The 23,164-nt window shown below is 45.6% G+C and overlaps 1 protein-coding gene across 2 annotated transcripts in view; it reads right to left on the reverse strand.

The window, feature by feature from the left end:
- LOC133463827 (transcription initiation factor TFIID subunit 4-like) overlaps nucleotides 1-23,164 on the reverse strand; it is a 124,841-nt gene that overhangs the window by 40,033 nt on the left and 61,644 nt on the right. For both annotated transcript variants that reach the window (XM_061745576.1, XM_061745569.1), the window contains one exon: nucleotides 4,382-4,438. In XM_061745576.1, coding sequence (XP_061601560.1) covers nucleotides 4,382-4,438 — 57 coding nt within the window. The remainder of the gene's footprint in view (nucleotides 1-4,381; nucleotides 4,439-23,164) is intronic.

Below are 23,164 nucleotides of genomic sequence, written 5' to 3' on the forward strand. Positions count from 1 at the left end.
GCTGATGCTCTTCCTTATCTCTCTTACCATTTCTCTCTCACTCACTACTGACCCTGACCCTCCTCTCTAACGCACGCTGGACAGATGCCGACGCTCCTCCACCCAAACCCCCAGACAGCTCCTTTGTTATAGCGACTGAAAACCTCTCTCGCCTCACGCGATGAGGTTGTACGACTTATCATCTCTACGGGACAGATGGTCCACTCCACATTCCTCCATCCATCTATCCATCTATCCATCTATCTATCTTGACATATGCATGAAACACTTAAATGATACTGATTTGATTTTAAAAGAAAAGTAACTAAACTTCTTAACACCTGTTGCACCAAAGGTAAATGACATAATCACAATCTAAAGGAGACACTATTAGAAATCCCGGTCAGCTCCTGTGTGCAATTTCTTGTTTCAATCACCTGTTGCTGCACAAGAGATCATTTGCATCCCAAAATCACTTTGTATTTTGGTTGCTGTATTCACGACACGCTGCTTGAACAACGCGCTACGAGAGCTGGCTCACACGAACCCTTAAAATATATCGGCGCTCTTAGAACGGGATTGTTTGCTTTTGGAGCCGAGCGGACTCCAGCAGGAGCTTTTGGCCAGATTTTGGCCAGCTGTAGTAGCCAATTTGTCTTTCCCCTCTTCCTGCGTCGCTCTTCCCCTGTCTCTTCCCCACTCCTCCTCTCCTGTTCACTCTTTTCCTGTGTCCAGTTGCGCCTGCAGACGCAGTTGCAATGATGAATCTGTGGCTGCAGTGTGTCTGTGTGTCTGACATTGTGATGTATCTCTACTGGCCCTAACTCCCTCTCTATCTCTCAGTGCCCCCCCCCCGTCCCCTCCCCGCCTCAACCATGGAGCAGACAGAACACAGAGACCCACCAACAACAACAACAAACGGGAACTGAGCTCCACGATTTGCCCATTGATTTTCACTGGGGGCATTTCTGAAATAGCCCATCTGACCTTTTGGCCAAATGGTAGTGAACGGAGGAAACAGAGCGCTGTGCCCGTCTCTCACGCAGAACCTCTGCAGCCTCTGTGTGACCAGCCTTCACTGCTGGTGACAGCTCTGTGTTTTAGCTCGCTGATGAGAATAAATAAACACAATTGGAGGCATGGCTTCATCAATATGCTAAACTGCAACCCTAAAGCCCCGACCGGAGTCTCCCGGAGCCTACAATATTTATTACAAACCCTGCTATAAGCTATTGAATATATTTTCCTGATGACTTTTCTATTCTTGTGTTTGTGTTCTGCAGCATGATTAAAAAAAAAAAAAAAAAAAAAAAAGACTTTGAAAGTTAAAAAACAAAGGTCTATGCTATATGAAATATTCTGACCAATGTCAGAGTGGATTGTCTAAAATAGGACGAGTTTGTGCAATGGGGAGCATTAATGTGTTGTTAAAAGTCATATGAATGTGCCTATTACATACTAATAAAAGCTTTGGCCTAACGGTGGCCTCGTGAAACAGGTTTTGAAGCTGCGAGCCGAACGCAGCCCGGAGCCGAGGCTGAAGGATGCGCTCGACAGCACAGGTGAGGTGTGAGGTGAAAGGGCCAGGTTCGTGCTGGGAAGTCGGTTACTGTCACGCAGCTGATCATTGAGGTATCAGCGCAGTCAGTGCACAGAGCAGCGGCCTCCGTGCACGATATGGGTCCAATTCAAAATACTCAGCACTTCTTTGCTTCGGTAATTGTTGAAGAACATCTTAGCTAAAACCTGAAGTGAGACTCATACAGGTAAACCAGGTGAACCTAATAAAGTGGCTGATGTCAAAGTAGATGTAGAAAAGTAGTCTTGTTAACTCTGAGTTACACAAATGAAATGATTCTTAGTATCTATTACTGAATATCAGCTTTTATTAAGTATGTTTGCTGTCCGTTATTCTTATGGACAGTGACGGAAAGAGCTAATGATTTTAGTTTTTTCATCCTAGTATAAGGAAACCTATGAGCTATACTTTCAAGTTACAAGCCATTCAAGCTCTTACTATGCACTTTCATGTACTGAGGTCGATCTATAGCGCAGGGTGTTTATGTTTCCCAGATAAAAACCCCTTTGACTCTCCCTCTCACTGAAATCTGGTTATGATCAATATGTGCTGTAAGAGGAATCCCCAACTTTCCTGGAGTTTCTCAGTTTTTTCCAGCGCAGTTTTTCTTTTTTTTTCATAATCACTCAAATGCAGGATCAAATGATGTAAGTGTTGCACGTTGTGTGGATTTGAAACCTCTTGTGACTGGAGGGTACGAGAACTGAAACTGACTGGATCTGACTCTGAAATTCAGCTTGTGCTTGACCGTTCGTACCTTCGGCCGTCAGACCAGACCCACGGCTGCGACTGCAGCGCAGCGCTACGTATCTGTCTCCTTTATGAAAACAAATCGTGCGCCAGCTCAATTTTCACGCCGACACTTGGATCAAGTGTGTAGCGCATTTCTAATTCCACCTCTCCGAATTGATGACTGCTTGGCAGCGGGCAGCCATTGCTTGGTGCACGCATGTGACCAGGCGGAGCGAGAACTGGCCCTACAGCCTGTCGCCTGGAAGAGTAGCTCGTGCTCATTATCCTGATGAAATTTGCGCAGATGTGTGAGCTGCCGACAGACTCTGCAGTGACACAAACAGCCAGCTCTGTCCCCTTGAGCCAGTCAGGTGATGAAAACTGGAGAGGCACAGGGGCTGAGAAACGATGGCCATTAAGCAAAACAGAAAGAGGTGAGGGAGGGTGGAGGAGGACGGCTGCACGCCGGTATTTGCGTGTGTTTGTTAGGAAAATGAGGGGGGGGAGAAAGAAAAGCATTACATAAAGTAACCATTTCCAAACCAGCTTCTTAAAATTCCAGATTAAAATGAAAAGTGTGCGTCTCCCTCACGAGGCACTAATCTGGCCGCATCCAGATGACGAGCTGACTGCCACTTAGCAGGGAGGAGATCCACTTTGATCACATGGCCCCCGGGGGGCGAACCTATCGCGCTGCCTATTACGCTGCTTCATTTGCATATGTGGAGCTTATGGGTAGGCTGAGATCGAGTGTGAACGTACTACACTGCTGCAGAGCTCACGGTTGCTGGAAAAAAAAGAAATGGTCCGGACAGAAGCAGGGAAAAGACCGGAGGAGCCAACTTGTCACTCAGAGGTCACAAGTTCAGCACCAGACTGCCGAAGAACTTCCTGCAAGTTCAATAATCTGACCGAACAACAGCACAAGGGGGGGGATATAAAATGATGAAACGTAGAACTTGGTGAGAACAAATTCAACTGTTAGTTAGAAAAGTGCAAAATGATAAACTTTCCCTGGATGAGGAAAAACAAAACACACTTTTTTATTTAAAGAGTAAGCAACTTTGAAGAAACCACATCTGGCTCCTAAGTTCTGCATCACCATCCACAACAACAACAGGTGAGTGGCGCCTGTTTCATCCCGCTGCCTACGCGGTCTCCTCCACCGGAGCTCCGCACACGCCTCTTGATCCTCCTCAGCGAGCCAAAGGACTGAAAGCACTCAGTGAAGTTATTCTGGCGTAAACACACTCTTGAAAAACGCAAACTTCTGCTGCGAGAAGAGGAATTTTGTTTGCGTAAACAACGTTAACCATCCACTAAAAGATGTGTGGTCTGCTGCTTCCTGGGGTCTTCTGGGAATTCTTCTCATACAAGAGCCGCCGCGGAAATAAAGCGGTTAAAGCTTCGTCTTACTAAAGAGGACGGCGCTACATCAGTTGAAACACCTCCCAGTTTACAAGGCGTGTGTGAGTCTTGTGGCCTGCTGGGAAAAGAAATAGGTACCTTTCTTTGAATAAGATATATAAATAAATAAATAAATAAATAAATAAATAAATAACGGGCGTAAACTGGGTACACTTGAAGCCCTCATACAACTTTTCTGAACTAAGTATACAGGAACTGTATTGTTTCATTGTGAAGGATAAGATTTTAATACTCTTAATTCTTATGTGGCTACAAATTAATACATAAAGTTAATAAAAATGACCATCAAAGACGAGTTACAGATGTGTGACAAGAGATGAGAGAAGCAATAAAAAAAAAAAAAAAAAAAGAAAACGGGTTGACATCTTTCTATTAACAAAAACAAAAACAACAAAAATAAAAGCAGTACTCAAAAAAAGTAGTTAGTCAATATTCCTACTGATGCGGGATAAGGGAGAAGAGGAAGCAGATGGGTGGAGGAGGCGCAGGGTGTCTTCGGTGCCAGAGAATCATTTTCCACACATTGGCATCAATTGGCGCGAATAATTCCTCAAACTTTTTTGAGTCCGACTTTAAATGGCATTACATATGTAGTGAGGCATGAAAATTTAATGTGCTGGAGTCGGGGAAATGTCAAGGGTAATGATCTCCGCAGCAGCTTACCTCCTTAGCTTTCTGTTTCAGTCGAGCCTGCTCTGGGTCCTCTTGCCTGGAGCGACTCTGTGGAGTAGCAGAGTGGGGAGGGGGGTGGGGGGTGGGAAAGGGGGTGGGGTGGGGGGGGGGCACAGGTTAACAGCTGGTTTAAGGAACCCACCCCACCCACCCCCCACCCAAACCACCCATTTTGTTACTCATCTGTTGCTGCTGCAGCAAAAATAGTGCAAAATGGGAACAGGATAGCGAGGTGTCAAGGACATCGTATATGAATACAGAGAAGTGCAATGGAGTGCCCCCCGGGGGGGCACTGGCCTTTAAACCTGCTCCAAATCCAGCCCTAAATACGCTGCTGGAGGGGGAGTCTAATCAAAAGAGGTTATTAAAAATTCTGCATGAGCCAGCACACACTCACACACTCACACACACTCACACACACTCACGCAGGGGAGAGTATGTTGGTGGCTGTCAGTGCTGTCTGCGTGTCGGGGTGAGCCACTGTGGCTATCCGTGTGTCCCTGGCGCAACAACACAGCACTTCTATTTTAATCAGCAGCTATGATCTGGGTGAATGTACTTGTCCCTGGGAATCCTTCACCGTACAGATGACCACTGCAGGCCACGCAGACGGATCATGGCGCGGCGGGCCGAGCGGCTCTCGTCCGCCGCTACACATACAAGCCCCATTATGAGCAGGTCCCTGATCGATCCACACAGTTTTGAGCATTGACATCTACTCCAGAGCATTTTAGGTCATCGGTTCTGGACTAGTAATAGTGCTAGTAATAATACTGGTACTTTAATGCTTTTCTTTTGCTCAATAATGCACCACTGAATGTTGACTATACCCCCCCCCCCCCCCTTATGATCCAGGTCCTGGTCCAGGTTTCTTCCCTCTTAAAGGGGAGTTTTTCTTGCCACTGTTTGGCTTAAGGTTTTTCTCCCACAAGGGGAGTTTTTACCTGCCATTTTTTATGTTATGTTTATGTAATAATTGCTCCGGGGTCATGTTCTGGGTCTCTGGAAAGATCCTAGAGATAACTTCTGTTGTAATAAACGCTATATAAATAAAATTGAATTGAATTGAAACGAAACTTTAATCTCTGCTAATCTCTAATCTAAACTCTGCCTGCAACTTTTAGATCTATTGAGTCTGTGAGCTCTTTTAAAAGCCAACTAAAAACCTACCTTTTTAAACAGGCTTTTATGTAAACCGCATTGTTTGAAGTTATTTTATGTTTTTTCTTTTTCTATCATGTATACTATGTATTTTATTGCTCTAAACTGTTTTTATTCTGTAAAGCACTTTGTGTCAAATGTCTGTAAAAAGCGCTATATAAATAAACTTTACTTACTTACTAATATCTCATTATGTACATCATTAGTTAGAAACCATCTTTCCCTTTTCAACATTTTTTTAAACACTTTCTCCTGCTCTCTCCTTCATCTCCTGAGCGAGTCCGTCATATGGACGGAGCGCTGCTCCTCCTATGCTTTTTTAATTTGCTTTTAGAAATATCTGGCAGTTTAAGTACGGATGTGCATCTCGACGAAAGCTGATGCATCCGCCCCCCAGTTGGCCGGAGCGTCCCTCAAGCTTTGAGTCATGTTTGGATTGGTCGGAGGGGTGGGAGCGAGGGCTTGTTGTGGAGGAGGGAGGAAGGAGGAGAGTAGATGAGGGTGGAAGGGATTATTTCAGTGGGTCTCTAATTCAAAGGGTCAAATTAGCAGGCATTCAAGCAGCAGAGAGGGAGGCGGGGAGATGGGTGGCAGCAGGTTGGGGGGGTGGGAGGGGTGCAGGCAGACTGTTTAGAAAGGCCAGCGGTGCCACCGGCGCGCTCTACATTGTCTCAGTCAGCTGGCCTGGTTTCCCCACTTAGAGCAGAGAAGGGAAGCTAAGGGCACGGCTGCAGACGCTGACAAGATCTGTGTACTCAAGACCGTGGAGCACATGTGCCATCAAGCTGAACGTATCCCAAGGTTTTATTTTTATACTAAAATCTGTGGTTGAGATGAAATTTGATGCTTTTTTTCTATCTAAACCAACTCCAGATCATGGTGCATGCATCTTTGGAACAGCGTTGTGGAGTAACGGATAGTGTTGTTTCTGTCTGCCTGTTTCAATTTTAGTTTGAGTCTAGTCTTTGGGTCAAGCTATTATTTTAGTTTTTATTAGTTTTAGTCACGTTCATACTCCGTTTAGTCGTGTCAGGTTTCAGTCGACTAAAAGTCTGAGCATTTTAGTCTTATTTTAGTCAGAATTGTCCAGGACCATTTTAGTCTAGTTTTAGTCAAAGATTGTATTTAGCCAAACCCATTTTACAATTCAAACAAGGTTATCTTATTATTATATTATTGTTACCTTATAGGTTCAAGAATACATCTATTCCAGATACAGAAGACTCTAATTTGAGTTTACAACATATTTATTTTTTCCTGTGATTTTGTGGCCGCCATTGGGATTGAGGACGTGACGTCACCAGCAGCAGCGACTAAACCAGAAGAAACTACTTAAAACATGGATATTAAGGAGAAACTTCGTTAGAGCCTTTCGTCTCGTTTTGGTCAACAAAAATGAAAACACATTTTAGTCTCGTTTTTATTCCTCTACGATATTGCATTATATATTTAATTATCGTTATTGTCACATGACCATTATTTTCGTTGCGTCTCATCTCGTTTTTCTCAGGTGATAGAGGTGCGTTGACGATATTTAGTCATAATTTTCATTGACGAAAGCAACTTTAGTAACAGCATATATATCCCGCTGTTACGTATTTAGAATACAAGTTTTAATTTAACTGTATTCCAGTACAGATACTGTGTTAAATTGGGGTATTTAAAATACAGTTACTTTCGTAATACCATTTAAATACTTTCATATTTTCTACTTTCTCACTAAAGCTAAATAATATAGATTAATAACAAATACATATTTAGAGCAATCATCTACATGTTGCGTGCTTTGAATAATTCCCACAATTCCCAGTAAATAACCTGCCACTGGGCACCTGAACACTCTCGGGTAGCAGCTAGCATCGCCACATGCGCATAAAGGCTGAATTATGGTTCTGCGTTAAATCAACGCAGAGCCTGCGCCGTAGGGTACGCGGCTACGCGGGAGCCTCTCCGTAGCCTAAGCTGTAGCCTGACGTGCACCTCCCAAAAAATGTAACTACGCGTCGAGGCGACGCAGACCCAACGCAGACCGAGAGGGCTATGATTGGTTTGCTTGGTAGCAACGCATTTCCGGTTCCGCTTCGTGAAGCAGTCGTGAACTTTCAACTCTCTTTTCTTCGTGTGTGTGTGTGATAATCTTTTTGGGGGGTTGTTTTGGTTTTTTGCACAATAGTTGTCCTTATCTCTTTGATTCACTGTGACAGCGTCATGGTAACGGCGTAGGCCCTGCGTTGGTTTAACGCAGAACCTTAAATCAGGCTTTTAGGCTGAATTCAGACCAAGAGTGGCTTGGAGCCCCTAGAGGAGACTCAATCTAAGTCAAGAGATGGAAAAAATGTCTCCAACAGCCAAAAGTAAGTTTTTTTTTTTTGTTTTTTTTTTTCGGTGTCTGTTCAGAGTAGTTTTACCAGTTAGTTCTTTCTTTTACGGTACCATTACCGTATTGTGTTGATTCACGGAGGTAATTTGTCTCACATACACATCTACCAGTTAGCGTTGGCTTGATGTTATGGTGATGTTTTTCACGTATATTTGATTAAAGTAGCTATCAATTTGAAGTTAAATCAACCTCAGTTCACAATGACATAGTACGTATATTAAATATAAAGAGAAATGCAATTAACTTACACTTGGCTGCAGGCTTGAAAAGGAGTGTTGTGCGTCACCCAGTGATCATGTGGACTTTTATAAATGTATATTTTTGTGATTATGAGGACCTGTAAAACCAGACTTTGCCCCTTCTGCCTGAAGTCCTGCGACCCCCTGCTGCTAACTCCTGGTTATCTCGGCCTGGGTCGAGATAGTCCGTTTACGACCCCCACGGCATGGCCGGAGATCAAAACAAGGACCCAGTAGGGTTTCTGCCAGGGAAAACAGACTTCCTTGGGGTTTTATGACACCTAAGCAGGGGTCGGGAAGCAGCGGAGCCCTAAAACCAGGCCTCTTTGGACAGACACAAAACCTACCAGCAACCCCCCCAGCCTGGAACTGGCTTTAATGTGCCTCATAAAATGGCGACCGTGCCATGAACCACAATCCCAGCATGCCTTGCGGGATGGGGCGGCGCCTGAAAGCGCGCACATCCAATCGCAATGAGGCACCGATGACGTCACCGCAGCGCGCGTAGGATCAAAACCCCTGCCGCTGCTCCTCCTCGTTCTCTTCCGATCACCCTCTCATCCGAGCTGGATCGTTTGGCTCTGGGCCAAGATCCCATCTCCCTTTCTCCCCCCGGCTGGGGGGAGGTGTAAGGCCCCATCAAGCCGCTCCGTTGGACCTGCAGCCCGTTGAAGCCGCGGTGCACGGAGCCGCCCCCATCAGCTCTCGGTCTCAACTTTTCATCCAGAGTCCTGCTTCACGTGTCCCCGGTCCCTGGGAGCTGGAAAGGGGGGGGAAGCCGCTCCGAAGCTCGGCCCCGGCCCAGGGTGAGACCCGTTCCTCTTTCCTAACTTCTCTCTCTCTGCTCTTAAACTTCACCTGAAAGGACCTGTGGACAGCCTGCCCCGCGCAGAACCGAGACGCATCCCGCTGCCCGTCCCGGGGCCACGCGCTCAGGCCGACGGGCACCAGCACTCAGAAGAAGTAGACTGGCCCCGCGCGCCCCTGAGACGACGTGATAGCCTCCGGACCGGAGCTGGAGCGCCGGCTGCTTCAGCTGTACCCCCGTCCTCTCGTGATTCCAGAGTCAGGAGGAGGAGCGGGAGAGGCGGGAGGACTCTCTGGGATCGGACTCCGACCAAAGACCCGGCAGGAACCCCTGATCGGCACCCGGAGACCCGAGGAGGCGTGAGGTTTTGAGACCTGGGTGTATGAGTTTAACTGGGAGTGTTACAGAGCTAAATCTGTGTTCAGAGCTGAGATTACACCACCATCATTATAAGGACTGTTTTCATTAATTTTTAGTCACTACTTTCTGCTAGTCATTCATGTTTTAAAGCGCTGTTTTCTGCAGTTGATCACGGTTTAACACCGGGATCACCATCCGTTCTAATTGCACGTGGCCCAGAGGGCGCGTCCATCTTTAAAAGACCACAGGAGCCCTGTTGAACTGTAGATGTTCTGTATCTTCGTTATTATTGCTTGATTTCTTCTTTTTTTTCATTCCATGCATTTAACGTTTATGTTTCATTTTATTGATTGTTGTTTTTCTAGTTAATTAATTGTTTTATGGATACTTAAGCCATTTCTGCCATCAGGTTTATTTGGGTGTTGCGTTTATCATCTTTTGACACCCGTATGTAAATAAATTCTGATTGATTTCTTTATGAGTGGTTGTGTTATTTCATGCAAGATTTGGTCACAAATTGATTTGTTTAAGCAGAGCCTAGTGTTCGGATATCACGCCTTCACTGTTATTCTGTAAGATTTGCTGTTCTGCAGGATAATTCAAATCATAATGAGACTGATTTTCTGCTGTTCGTTATCGAATCCCACCGGAAGTAAGGCCCCGGCGGTGGTGCCCCTACGAGAATTATCATTTTTGATAATACAATTTGATAAATAGTCAACTTTATTAATTATTAATAATTCTTTAATAGAATTATCATTAGCCTTGATAACTGGACAGCCAAGCTACCTATGAGTTGCACAACATAAATGGTGCCCCGTGTGAGGCTCTCTCGAAACGATATTTGTGACCAGTTTGTATGAAATAACAGAACATTAATTTTGATCGGGAAAGAAAATATTTCTATTTTTATTCCCCTCTCATTATCGGATTCCTACGGGTATTTTAAAACCTGTTAATGGCAACCTCGCCTCACTAAGGGTTGGTTGCTTTGTTAAGTTCTTTAATTTAATTAATTTGAACTTTTATTTTTCATCACACGATTATTAATCTTGTGATTGATTTCCTCTGCAACCTTACTTCACTGAAGCTAATGCTACTGCTTCACTGAAGGTAATGGTTGGGTTTGCTTTAAGTTCTGTTAATTTTATTAACCTGAACTTTTTCTACCACTCAATTTTTGTGAATCTGTTTGAGTAATTTCCTTTTGCAACCAGGTTCCATGGAAACTAATGGTTGGCGCGCTGTAAGTTCCTGATTTTATTAACCTGAACTTTTATTGATGGATCACTATTTTATTAATCTCTGATTAATCCCCTTTTGCAACCATACTTAACTGAAGGTAATGGTTGACTTAATTTCTTTAATTCTATTAATTGAACTGTTGCTGATTACCCCATGTGAGTTATTAATCTTCTCAGATTAATCTCTACTGTGTTTTAAGTTGAATCTTTAATTTAAAGTTATTTAAAGATTCCTCCCTTTTTATTCACTTTATTAATTCCTTTCAGTTGGTTCTTGCTTCTAAGGTTATAACCAATACCCCAGTCTCTCAGGGTTTGTTATCGGTTTAATTTCTTCTAATCTGGGTGATAACGTGAGCTGACTTCGTTAATAAGTGTAATCTCTTGCCAGAATCCCAAGCGAAGCGCTGGGGCCTGGACCGTGAGCTGAGGTGTGGTTATTAATGGCAGAGAGCTCATCGCAGTGGACGGAGAACCAGCAGAGGTGGACATGCAGGCTGATAGAGATCGACCGACAGGCAAGTCTGTTCTTAGGCTGGACCCAAAAGTGGTGAGCCCGGTCATCTCATCCCCTGAGCCCCCTGGTCACGCCACCGTGAGTAAGCCAAAAATTAATTACCCGAAAGGAGCTGCGGCCCTTCCCAGTTTTCACTGTTACTGACGCTGAAGAAGCAGCTCAGCGTTTTCTTAAAGTAAACCAGAGGAGAACAGATCACGATTAACAACCAAGGCGCAGACGCCGTACCTCAGAGCGAGGGGGTCCCACGTTTGACCCTTTTTAGCAAAAGAACACTGAACAGCTGCATTACCTTGTATGCAGCGGCCCCCTCACAATTTTTCTGACCCAGAAGTGGAAGTCCGCCCCACACCTGAAAGGGGGGTAGGATACTTTGGGGCGTTAAAAAAAAAAATTCACGCCTACACACAATTTCCAGGCTTCCATAGCCGACATAAGTTAATTTGTGTGTTTTTGTCGCCTAGCAATTAATCAAAGAGTGGTTAAATTGTTGGCTTTTGATTTTAGGTACAGTGTACACACTGAAACCTAACTAACCTCTCCTTTTATCTTTCGTTTACCGCACTTTAAGAGTGACATCACTGTGTTAGGTAAATGAATGATGTTATTGCTTTGAATATGTTTTTCTTTTCATATTTTTGTGCATGGCTCGCCTAGTGGAGGAAACCAGGCGAGCTCACGCCCCCAACCAGAGTTTCGTGACCACATGGACTGTTGCACCGTTGTTAGATTCGACAACCAGACCCTGCATTCCGGCGGTCGATTCTAAGGGGGGATGTTGTGCGTCACCCAGTGATCATGTGGACTTTTATAAATGTATATTTTTGTGATTATGAGGACCTGTAAAACCAGACTTTGCCCCTTCTGCCTGAAGTCCTGCGACCCCCTGCTGCTAACTCCTGGTTATCTCGGCCTGGGTCGAGATAGTCCGTTTACGACCCCCACGGCATGGCCGGAGATCAAAACAAGGACCCAGCAGGGTTTCTGCCAGGGAAAACAGACTTCCTTGGGGTTTTATGACACCTAAGCAGGGGTCGGGAAGCAGCGGAGCCCTAAAACCAGGCCTCTTTGGACAGACACAAAACCTACCAGCAACCCCCCCAGCCTGGAACTGGCTTTAATGTGCCTCATAAAATGGCGACCGTGCCATGAACCACAATCCCAGCATGCCTTGCGGGATGGGGCGGCGCCTGAAAGCGCGCACATCCAATCGCAATGAGGCACCGATGACGTCACCGCAGCGCGCGTAGGATCAAAACCCCTGCCGCTGCTCCTCCTCGTTCTCTTCCGATCACCCTCTCATCCGAGCTGGATCGTTTGGCTCTGGGCCAAGATCCCATCTCCCTTTCTCCCCCCGGCTGGGGGGAGGTGTAAGGCCCCATCAAGCCGCTCCGTTGGACCTGCAGCCCGTTGAAGCCGCGGTGCACGGAGCCGCCCCCATCAGCTCTCGGTCTCAACTTTTCATCCAGAGTCCTGCTTCACGTGTCCCCGGTCCCTGGGAGCTGGAAAGGGGGGGGAAGCCGCTCCGAAGCTCGGCCCCGGCCCAGGGTGAGACCCGTTCCTCTTTCCTAACTTCTCTCTCTCTGCTCTTAAACTTCACCTGAAAGGACCTGTGGACAGCCTGCCCCGCGCAGAACCGAGACGCATCCCGCTGCCCGTCCCGGGGCCACGCGCTCAGGCCGACGGGCACCAGCACTCAGAAGAAGTAGACTGGCCCCGCGCGCCCCTGAGACGACGTGATAGCCTCCGGACCGGAGCTGGAGCGCCGGCTGCTTCAGCTGTACCCCCGTCCTCTCGTGATTCCAGAGTCAGGAGGAGGAGCGGGAGAGGCGGGAGGACTCTCTGGGATCGGACTCCGACCAAAGACCCGGCAGGAACCCCTGATCGGCACCCGGAGACCCGAGGAGGCGTGAGGTTTTGAGACCTGGGTGTATGAGTTTAACTGGGAGTGTTACAGAGCTAAATCTGTGTTCAGAGCTGAGATTACACCACCATCATTATAAGGACTGTTTTCATTAATTTTTAGTCACTACTTTCTGCTAGTCATTCATGTTTTAAAGCGCTGTTTTCTGCAGTTGATCACGGTTTAACACCGGGATCACCATCCGTTCTAATTGCACGTGGCCCAGAGGGCGCGTCCATCTTTAAAAGACCACAGGAGCCCTGTTGAACTGTAGATGTTCTGTATCTTCGTTATTATTGCTTGATTTCTTCTTTTTTTTCATTCCATGCATTTAACGTTTATGTTTCATTTTATTGATTGTTGTTTTTCTAGTTAATTAATTGTTTTATGGATACTTAAGCCATTTCTGCCATCAGGTTTATTTGGGTGTTGCGTTTATCATCTTTTGACACCCGTATGTAAATAAATTCTGATTGATTTCTTTATGAGTGGTTGTGTTATTTCATGCAAGATTTGGTCACAAATTGATTTGTTTAAGCAGAGCCTAGTGTTCGGATATCACGCCTTCACTGTTATTCTGTAAGATTTGCTGTTCTGCAGGATAATTCAAATCATAATGAGACTGATTTTCTGCTGTTCGTTATCGAATCCCACCGGAAGTAAGGCCCCGGCGGTGGTGCCCCTACGAGAATTATCATTTTTGATAATACAATTTGATAAATAGTCAACTTTATTAATTATTAATAATTCTTTAATAGAATTATCATTAGCCTTGATAACTGGACAGCCAAGCTACCTATGAGTTGCACAACATAAATGGTGCCCCGTGTGAGGCTCTCTCGAAACGATATTTGTGACCAGTTTGTATGAAATAACAGAACATTAATTTTGATCGGGAAAGAAAATATTTCTATTTTTATTCCCCTCTCATTATCGGATTCCTACGGGTATTTTAAAACCTGTTAATGGCAACCTCGCCTCACTAAGGGTTGGTTGCTTTGTTAAGTTCTTTAATTTAATTAATTTGAACTTTTATTTTTCATCACACGATTATTAATCTTGTGATTGATTTCCTCTGCAACCTTACTTCACTGAAGCTAATGCTACTGCTTCACTGAAGGTAATGGTTGGGTTTGCTTTAAGTTCTGTTAATTTTATTAACCTGAACTTTTTCTACCACTCAATTTTTGTGAATCTGTTTGAGTAATTTCCTTTTGCAACCAGGTTCCATGGAAACTAATGGTTGGCGCGCTGTAAGTTCCTGATTTTATTAACCTGAACTTTTATTGATGGATCACTATTTTATTAATCTCTGATTAATCCCCTTTTGCAACCATACTTAACTGAAGGTAATGGTTGACTTAATTTCTTTAATTCTATTAATTGAACTGTTGCTGATTACCCCATGTGAGTTATTAATCTTCTCAGATTAATCTCTACTGTGTTTTAAGTTGAATCTTTAATTTAAAGTTATTTAAAGATTCCTCCCTTTTTATTCACTTTATTAATTCCTTTCAGTTGGTTCTTGCTTCTAAGGTTATAACCAATACCCCAGTCTCTCAGGGTTTGTTATCGGTTTAATTTCTTCTAATCTGGGTGATAACGTGAGCTGACTTCGTTAATAAGTGTAATCTCTTGCCAGAATCCCAAGCGAAGCGCTGGGGCCTGGACCGTGAGCTGAGGTGTGGTTATTAATGGCAGAGAGCTCATCGCAGTGGACGGAGAACCAGCAGAGGTGGACATGCAGGCTGATAGAGATCGACCGACAGGCAAGTCTGTTCTTAGGCTGGACCCAAAAGTGGTGAGCCCGGTCATCTCATCCCCTGAGCCCCCTGGTCACGCCACCGTGAGTAAGCCAAAAATTAATTACCCGAAAGGAGCTGCGGCCCTTCCCAGTTTTCACTGTTACTGACGCTGAAGAAGCAGCTCAGCGTTTTCTTAAAGTAAACCAGAGGAGAACAGATCACGATTAACAACCAAGGCGCAGACGCCGTACCTCAGAGCGAGGGGGTCCCACGTTTGACCCTTTTTAGCAAAAGAACACTGAACAGCTGCATTACCTTGTATGCAGCGGCCCCCTCACAATTTTTCTGACCCAGAAGTGGAAGTCCGCCCCACACCTGAAAGGGGGGTAGGATACTTTGGGGCGTTAAAAAAAAAAATTCACGCCTACACACAATTTCCAGGCTTCCATAGCCGACATAAGTTAATTTGTGTGTTTTTGTCGCCTAGCAATTAATCAAAGAGTGGTTAAATTGTTGGCTTTTGATTTTAGGTACAGTGTACACACTGAAACCTAACTAACCTCTCCTTTTATCTTTCGTTTACCGCACTTTAAGAGTGACATCACTGTGTTAGGTAAATGAATGATGTTATTGCTTTGAATATGTTTTTCTTTTCATATTTTTGTGCATGGCTCGCCTAGTGGAGGAAACCAGGCGAGCTCACGCCCCCAACCAGAGTTTCGTGACCACATGGACTGTTGCACCGTTGTTAGATTCGACAACCAGACCCTGCATTCCGGCGGTCGATTCTAAGGGGGGATGTTGTGCGTCACCCAGTGATCATGTGGACTTTTATAAATGTATATTTTTGTGATTATGAGGACCTGTAAAACCAGACTTTGCCCCTTCTGCCTGAAGTCCTGCGACCCCCTGCTGCTAACTCCTGGTTATCTCGGCCTGGGTCGAGATAGTCCGTTTACGACCCCCACGGCATGGCCGGAGATCAAAACAAGGACCCAGCAGGGTTTCTGCCAGGGAAAACAGACTTCCTTGGGGTTTTATGACACCTAAGCAGGGGTCGGGAAGCAGCGGAGCCCTAAAACCAGGCCTCTTTGGACAGACACAAAACCTACCAGCAACCCCCCCAGCCTGGAACTGGCTTTAATGTGCCTCATAAAATGGCGACCGTGCCATGAACCACAATCCCAGCATGCCTTGCGGGATGGGGCGGCGCCTGAAAGCGCGCACATCCAATCGCAATGAGGCACCGATGACGTCACCGCAGCGCGCGTAGGATCAAAACCCCTGCCGCTGCTCCTCCTCGTTCTCTTCCGATCACCCTCTCATCCGAGCTGGATCGTTTGGCTCTGGGCCAAGATCCCATCTCCCTTTCTCCCCCCGGCTGGGGGGAGGTGTAAGGCCCCATCAAGCCGCTCCGTTGGACCTGCAGCCCGTTGAAGCCGCGGTGCACGGAGCCGCCCCCATCAGCTCTCGGTCTCAACTTTTCATCCAGAGTCCTGCTTCACGTGTCCCCGGTCCCTGGGAGCTGGAAAGGGGGGGGAAGCCGCTCCGAAGCTCGGCCCCGGCCCAGGGTGAGACCCGTTCCTCTTTCCTAACTTCTCTCTCTCTGCTCTTAAACTTCACCTGAAAGGACCTGTGGACAGCCTGCCCCGCGCAGAACCGAGACGCATCCCGCTGCCCGTCCCGGGGCCACGCGCTCAGGCCGACGGGCACCAGCACTCAGAAGAAGTAGACTGGCCCCGCGCGCCCCTGAGACGACGTGATAGCCTCCGGACCGGAGCTGGAGCGCCGGCTGCTTCAGCTGTACCCCCGTCCTCTCGTGATTCCAGAGTCAGGAGGAGGAGCGGGAGAGGCGGGAGGACTCTCTGGGATCGGACTCCGACCAAAGACCCGGCAGGAACCCCTGATCGGCACCCGGAGACCCGAGGAGGCGTGAGGTTTTGAGACCTGGGTGTATGAGTTTAACTGGGAGTGTTACAGAGCTAAATCTGTGTTCAGAGCTGAGATTACACCACCATCATTATAAGGACTGTTTTCATTAATTTTTAGTCACTACTTTCTGCTAGTCATTCATGTTTTAAAGCGCTGTTTTCTGCAGTTGATCACGGTTTAACACCGGGATCACCATCCGTTCTAATTGCACGTGGCCCAGAGGGCGCGTCCATCTTTAAAAGACCACAGGAGCCCTGTTGAACTGTAGATGTTCTGTATCTTCGTTATTATTGCTTGATTTCTTCTTTTTTTTCATTCCATGCATTTAACGTTTATGTTTCATTTTATTGATTGTTGTTTTTCTAGTTAATTAATTGTTTTATGGATACTTAAGCCATTTCTGCCATCAGGTTTATTTGGGTGTTGCGTTTATCATCTTTTGACACCCGTATGTAAATAAATTCTGATTGATTTCTTTATGAGTGGTTGTGTTATTTCATGCAAGATTTGGTCACAAATTGATTTGTTTAAGCAGAGCCTAGTGTTCGGATATCACGCCTTCACTGTTATTCTGTAAGATTTGCTGTTCTGCAGGATAATTCAAATCATAATGAGACTGATTTTCTGCTGTTCGTTATCGAATCCCACCGGAAGTAAGGCCCCGGCGGTGGTGCCCCTACGAGAATTATCATTTTTGATAATACAATTTGATAAATAGTCAACTTTATTAATTATTAATAATTCTTTAATAGAATTATCATTAGCCTTGATAACTGGACAGCCAAGCTACCTATGAGTTGCACAACATAAATGGTGCCCCGTGTGAGGCTCTCTCGAAACGATATTTGTGACCAGTTTGTATGAAATAACAGAACATTAATTTTGATCGGGAAAGAAAATATTTCTATTTTTATTCCCCTCTCATTATCGGATTCCTACGGGTATTTTAAAACCTGTTAATGGCAACCTCGCCTCACTAAGGGTTGGTTGCTTTGTTAAGTTCTTTAATTTAATTAATTTGAACTTTTATTTTTCATCACACGATTATTAATCTTGTGATTGATTTCCTCTGCAACCTTACTTCACTGAAGCTAATGCTACTGCTTCACTGAAGGTAATGGTTGGGTTTGCTTTAAGTTCTGTTAATTTTATTAACCTGAACTTTTTCTACCACTCAATTTTTGTGAATCTGTTTGAGTAATTTCCTTTTGCAACCAGGTTCCATGGAAACTAATGGTTGGCGCGCTGTAAGTTCCTGATTTTATTAACCTGAACTTTTATTGATGGATCACTATTTTATTAATCTCTGATTAATCCCCTTTTGCAACCATACTTAACTGAAGGTAATGGTTGACTTAATTTCTTTAATTCTATTAATTGAACTGTTGCTGATTACCCCATGTGAGTTATTAATCTTCTCAGATTAATCTCTACTGTGTTTTAAGTTGAATCTTTAATTTAAAGTTATTTAAAGATTCCTCCCTTTTTATTCACTTTATTAATTCCTTTCAGTTGGTTCTTGCTTCTAAGGTTATAACCAATACCCCAGTCTCTCAGGGTTTGTTATCGGTTTAATTTCTTCTAATCTGGGTGATAACGTGAGCTGACTTCGTTAATAAGTGTAATCTCTTGCCAGAATCCCAAGCGAAGCGCTGGGGCCTGGACCGTGAGCTGAGGTGTGGTTATTAATGGCAGAGAGCTCATCGCAGTGGACGGAGAACCAGCAGAGGTGGACATGCAGGCTGATAGAGATCGACCGACAGGCAAGTCTGTTCTTAGGCTGGACCCAAAAGTGGTGAGCCCGGTCATCTCATCCCCTGAGCCCCCTGGTCACGCCACCGTGAGTAAGCCAAAAATTAATTACCCGAAAGGAGCTGCGGCCCTTCCCAGTTTTCACTGTTACTGACGCTGAAGAAGCAGCTCAGCGTTTTCTTAAAGTAAACCAGAGGAGAACAGATCACGATTAACAACCAAGGCGCAGACGCCGTACCTCAGAGCGAGGGGGTCCCACGTTTGACCCTTTTTAGCAAAAGAACACTGAACAGCTGCATTACCTTGTATGCAGCGGCCCCCTCACAATTTTTCTGACCCAGAAGTGGAAGTCCGCCCCACACCTGAAAGGGGGGTAGGATACTTTGGGGCGTTAAAAAAAAAAATTCACGCCTACACACAATTTCCAGGCTTCCATAGCCGACATAAGTTAATTTGTGTGTTTTTGTCGCCTAGCAATTAATCAAAGAGTGGTTAAATTGTTGGCTTTTGATTTTAGGTACAGTGTACACACTGAAACCTAACTAACCTCTCCTTTTATCTTTCGTTTACCGCACTTTAAGAGTGACATCACTGTGTTAGGTAAATGAATGATGTTATTGCTTTGAATATGTTTTTCTTTTCATATTTTTGTGCATGGCTCGCCTAGTGGAGGAAACCAGGCGAGCTCACGCCCCCAACCAGAGTTTCGTGACCACATGGACTGTTGCACCGTTGTTAGATTCGACAACCAGACCCTGCATTCCGGCGGTCGATTCTAAGGGGGGATGTTGTGCGTCACCCAGTGATCATGTGGACTTTTATAAATGTATATTTTTGTGATTATGAGGACCTGTAAAACCAGACTTTGCCCCTTCTGCCTGAAGTCCTGCGACCCCCTGCTGCTAACTCCTGGTTATCTCGGCCTGGGTCGAGATAGTCCGTTTACGACCCCCACGGCATGGCCGGAGATCAAAACAAGGACCCAGCAGGGTTTCTGCCAGGGAAAACAGACTTCCTTGGGGTTTTATGACACCTAAGCAGGGGTCGGGAAGCAGCGGAGCCCTAAAACCAGGCCTCTTTGGACAGACACAAAACCTACCAGCAACCCCCCCAGCCTGGAACTGGCTTTAATGTGCCTCATAAAATGGCGACCGTGCCATGAACCACAATCCCAGCATGCCTTGCGGGATGGGGCGGCGCCTGAAAGCGCGCACATCCAATCGCAATGAGGCACCGATGACGTCACCGCAGCGCGCGTAGGATCAAAACCCCTGCCGCTGCTCCTCCTCGTTCTCTTCCGATCACCCTCTCATCCGAGCTGGATCGTTTGGCTCTGGGCCAAGATCCCATCTCCCTTTCTCCCCCCGGCTGGGGGGAGGTGTAAGGCCCCATCAAGCCGCTCCGTTGGACCTGCAGCCCGTTGAAGCCGCGGTGCATGGAGCCGCCCCCATCAGCTCTCGGTCTCAACTTTTCATCCAGAGTCCTGCTTCACGTGTCCCCGGTCCCTGGGAGCTGGAAAGGGGGGGGAAGCCGCTCCGAAGCTCGGCCCCGGCCCAGGGTGAGACCCGTTCCTCTTTCCTAACTTCTCTCTCTCTGCTCTTAAACTTCACCTGAAAGGACCTGTGGACAGCCTGCCCCGCGCAGAACCGAGACGCATCCCGCTGCCCGTCCCGGGGCCACGCGCTCAGGCCGACGGGCACCAGCACTCAGAAGAAGTAGACTGGCCCCGCGCGCCCCTGAGACGACGTGATAGCCTCCGGACCGGAGCTGGAGCGCCGGCTGCTTCAGCTGTACCCCCGTCCTCTCGTGATTCCAGAGTCAGGAGGAGGAGCGGGAGAGGCGGGAGGACTCTCTGGGATCGGACTCCGACCAAAGACCCGGCAGGAACCCCTGATCGGCACCCGGAGACCCGAGGAGGCGTGAGGTTTTGAGACCTGGGTGTATGAGTTTAACTGGGAGTGTTACAGAGCTAAATCTGTGTTCAGAGCTGAGATTACACCCCCATCATTATAAGGACTGTTTTCATTAATTTTTAGTCACTACTTTCTGCTAGTCATTCATGTTTTAAAGCGCTGTTTTCTGCAGTTGATCACGGTTTAACACCGGGATCACCATCCGTTCTAGTTGCACGTGGCCCAGAGGGCGCGTCCATCTTTAAAAGACCACAGGAGCCCTGTTGAACTGTAGATGTTCTGTATCTTCGTTATTATTGCTTGATTTCTTCTTTTTTTTCATTCCATGCATTTAACGTTTATGTTTCATTTTATTGATTGTTGTTTTTCTAGTTAATTAATTGTTTTATGGATACTTAAGCCATTTCTGCCATCAGGTTTATTTGGGTGTTGCGTTTATCATCTTTTGACACCCGTATGTAAATAAATTCTGATTGATTTCTTTATGAGTGGTTGTGTTATTTCATGCAAGATTTGGTCACAAATTGATTTGTTTAAGCAGAGCCTAGTGTTCGGATATCACGCCTTCACTGTTATTCTGTAAGATTTGCTGTTCTGCAGGATAATTCAAATCATAATGAGACTGATTTTCTGCTGTTCGTTATCGAATCCCACCGGAAGTAAGGCCCCGGCGGTGGTGCCCCTACGAGAATTATCATTTTTGATAATACAATTTGATAAATAGTCAACTTTATTAATTATTAATAATTCTTTAATAGAATTATCATTAGCCTTGATAACTGGACAGCCAAGCTACCTATGAGTTGCACAACATAAATGGTGCCCCGTGTGAGGCTCTCTCGAAACGATATTTGTGACCAGTTTGTATGAAATAACAGAACATTAATTTTGATCGGGAAAGAAAATATTTCTATTTTTATTCCCCTCTCATTATCGGATTCCTACGGGTATTTTAAAACCTGTTAATGGCAACCTCGCCTCACTAAGGGTTGGTTGCTTTGTTAAGTTCTTTAATTTAATTAATTTGAACTTTTATTTTTCATCACACGATTATTAATCTTGTGATTGATTTCCTCTGCAACCTTACTTCACTGAAGCTAATGCTACTGCTTCACTGAAGGTAATGGTTGGGTTTGCTTTAAGTTCTGTTAATTTTATTAACCTGAACTTTTTCTACCACTCAATTTTTGTGAATCTGTTTGAGTAATTTCCTTTTGCAACCAGGTTCCATGGAAACTAATGGTTGGCGCGCTGTAAGTTCCTGATTTTATTAACCTGAACTTTTATTGATGGATCACTATTTTATTAATCTCTGATTAATCCCCTTTTGCAACCATACTTAACTGAAGGTAATGGTTGACTTAATTTCTTTAATTCTATTAATTGAACTGTTGCTGATTACCCCATGTGAGTTATTAATCTTCTCAGATTAATCTCTACTGTGTTTTAAGTTGAATCTTTAATTTAAAGTTATTTAAAGATTCCTCCCTTTTTATTCACTTTATTAATTCCTTTCAGTTGGTTCTTGCTTCTAAGGTTATAACCAATACCCCAGTCTCTCAGGGTTTGTTATCGGTTTAATTTCTTCTAATCTGGGTGATAACGTGAGCTGACTTCGTTAATAAGTGTAATCTCTTGCCAGAATCCCAAGCGAAGCGCTGGGGCCTGGACCGTGAGCTGAGGTGTGGTTATTAATGGCAGAGAGCTCATCGCAGTGGACGGAGAACCAGCAGAGGTGGACATGCAGGCTGATAGAGATCGACCGACAGGCAAGTCTGTTCTTAGGCTGGACCCAAAAGTGGTGAGCCCGGTCATCTCATCCCCTGAGCCCCCTGGTCACGCCACCGTGAGTAAGCCAAAAATTAATTACCCGAAAGGAGCTGCGGCCCTTCCCAGTTTTCACCGTTACTGACGCTGAAGAAGCAGCTCAGCGTTTTCTTAAAGTAAACCAGAGGAGAACAGATCACGATTAACAACCAAGGCGCAGACGCCGTACCTCAGAGCGAGGGGGTCCCACGTTTGACCCTTTTTAGCAAAAGAACACTGAACAGCTGCATTACCTTGTATGCAGCGGCCCCCTCACAATTTTTCTGACCCAGAAGTGGAAGTCCGCCCCACACCTGAAAGGGGGGTAGGATACTTTGGGGCGTTAAAAAAAAAAATTCACGCCTACACACAATTTCCAGGCTTCCATAGCCGACATAAGTTAATTTGTGTGTTTTTGTCGCCTAGCAATTAATCAAAGAGTGGTTAAATTGTTGGCTTTTGATTATAGGTACAGTGTACACACTGAAACCTAACTAACCTCTCCTTTTATCTTTCGTTTACCGCACTTTAAGAGTGACATCACTGTGTTAGGTAAATGAATGATGTTATTGCTTTGAATATGTTTTTCTTTTCATATTTTTGTGCATGGCTCGCCTAGTGGAGGAAACCAGGCGAGCTCACGCCCCCAACCAGAGTTTCGTGACCACATGGACTGTTGCACCGTTGTTAGATTCGACAACCAGACCCTGCATTCCGGCGGTCGATTCTAAGGGGGGATGTTGTGCGTCACCCAGTGATCATGTGGACTTTTATAAATGTATATTTTTGTGATTATGAGGACCTGTAAAACCAGACTTTGCCCCTTCTGCCTGAAGTCCTGCGACCCCCTGCTGCTAACTCCTGGTTATCTCGGCCTGGGTCGAGATAGTCCGTTTACGACCCCCACGGCATGGCCGGAGATCAAAACAAGGACCCAGCAGGGTTTCTGCCAGGGAAAACAGACTTCCTTGGGGTTTTATGACACCTAAGCAGGGGTCGGGAAGCAGCGGAGCC

The sequence above is a fragment of the Cololabis saira genome, chromosome 2 (genome assembly GCF_033807715.1).
Source record: "Cololabis saira isolate AMF1-May2022 chromosome 2, fColSai1.1, whole genome shotgun sequence".
Classification (NCBI taxonomy): Eukaryota; Metazoa; Chordata; class Actinopteri; order Beloniformes; family Belonidae; genus Cololabis; species Cololabis saira.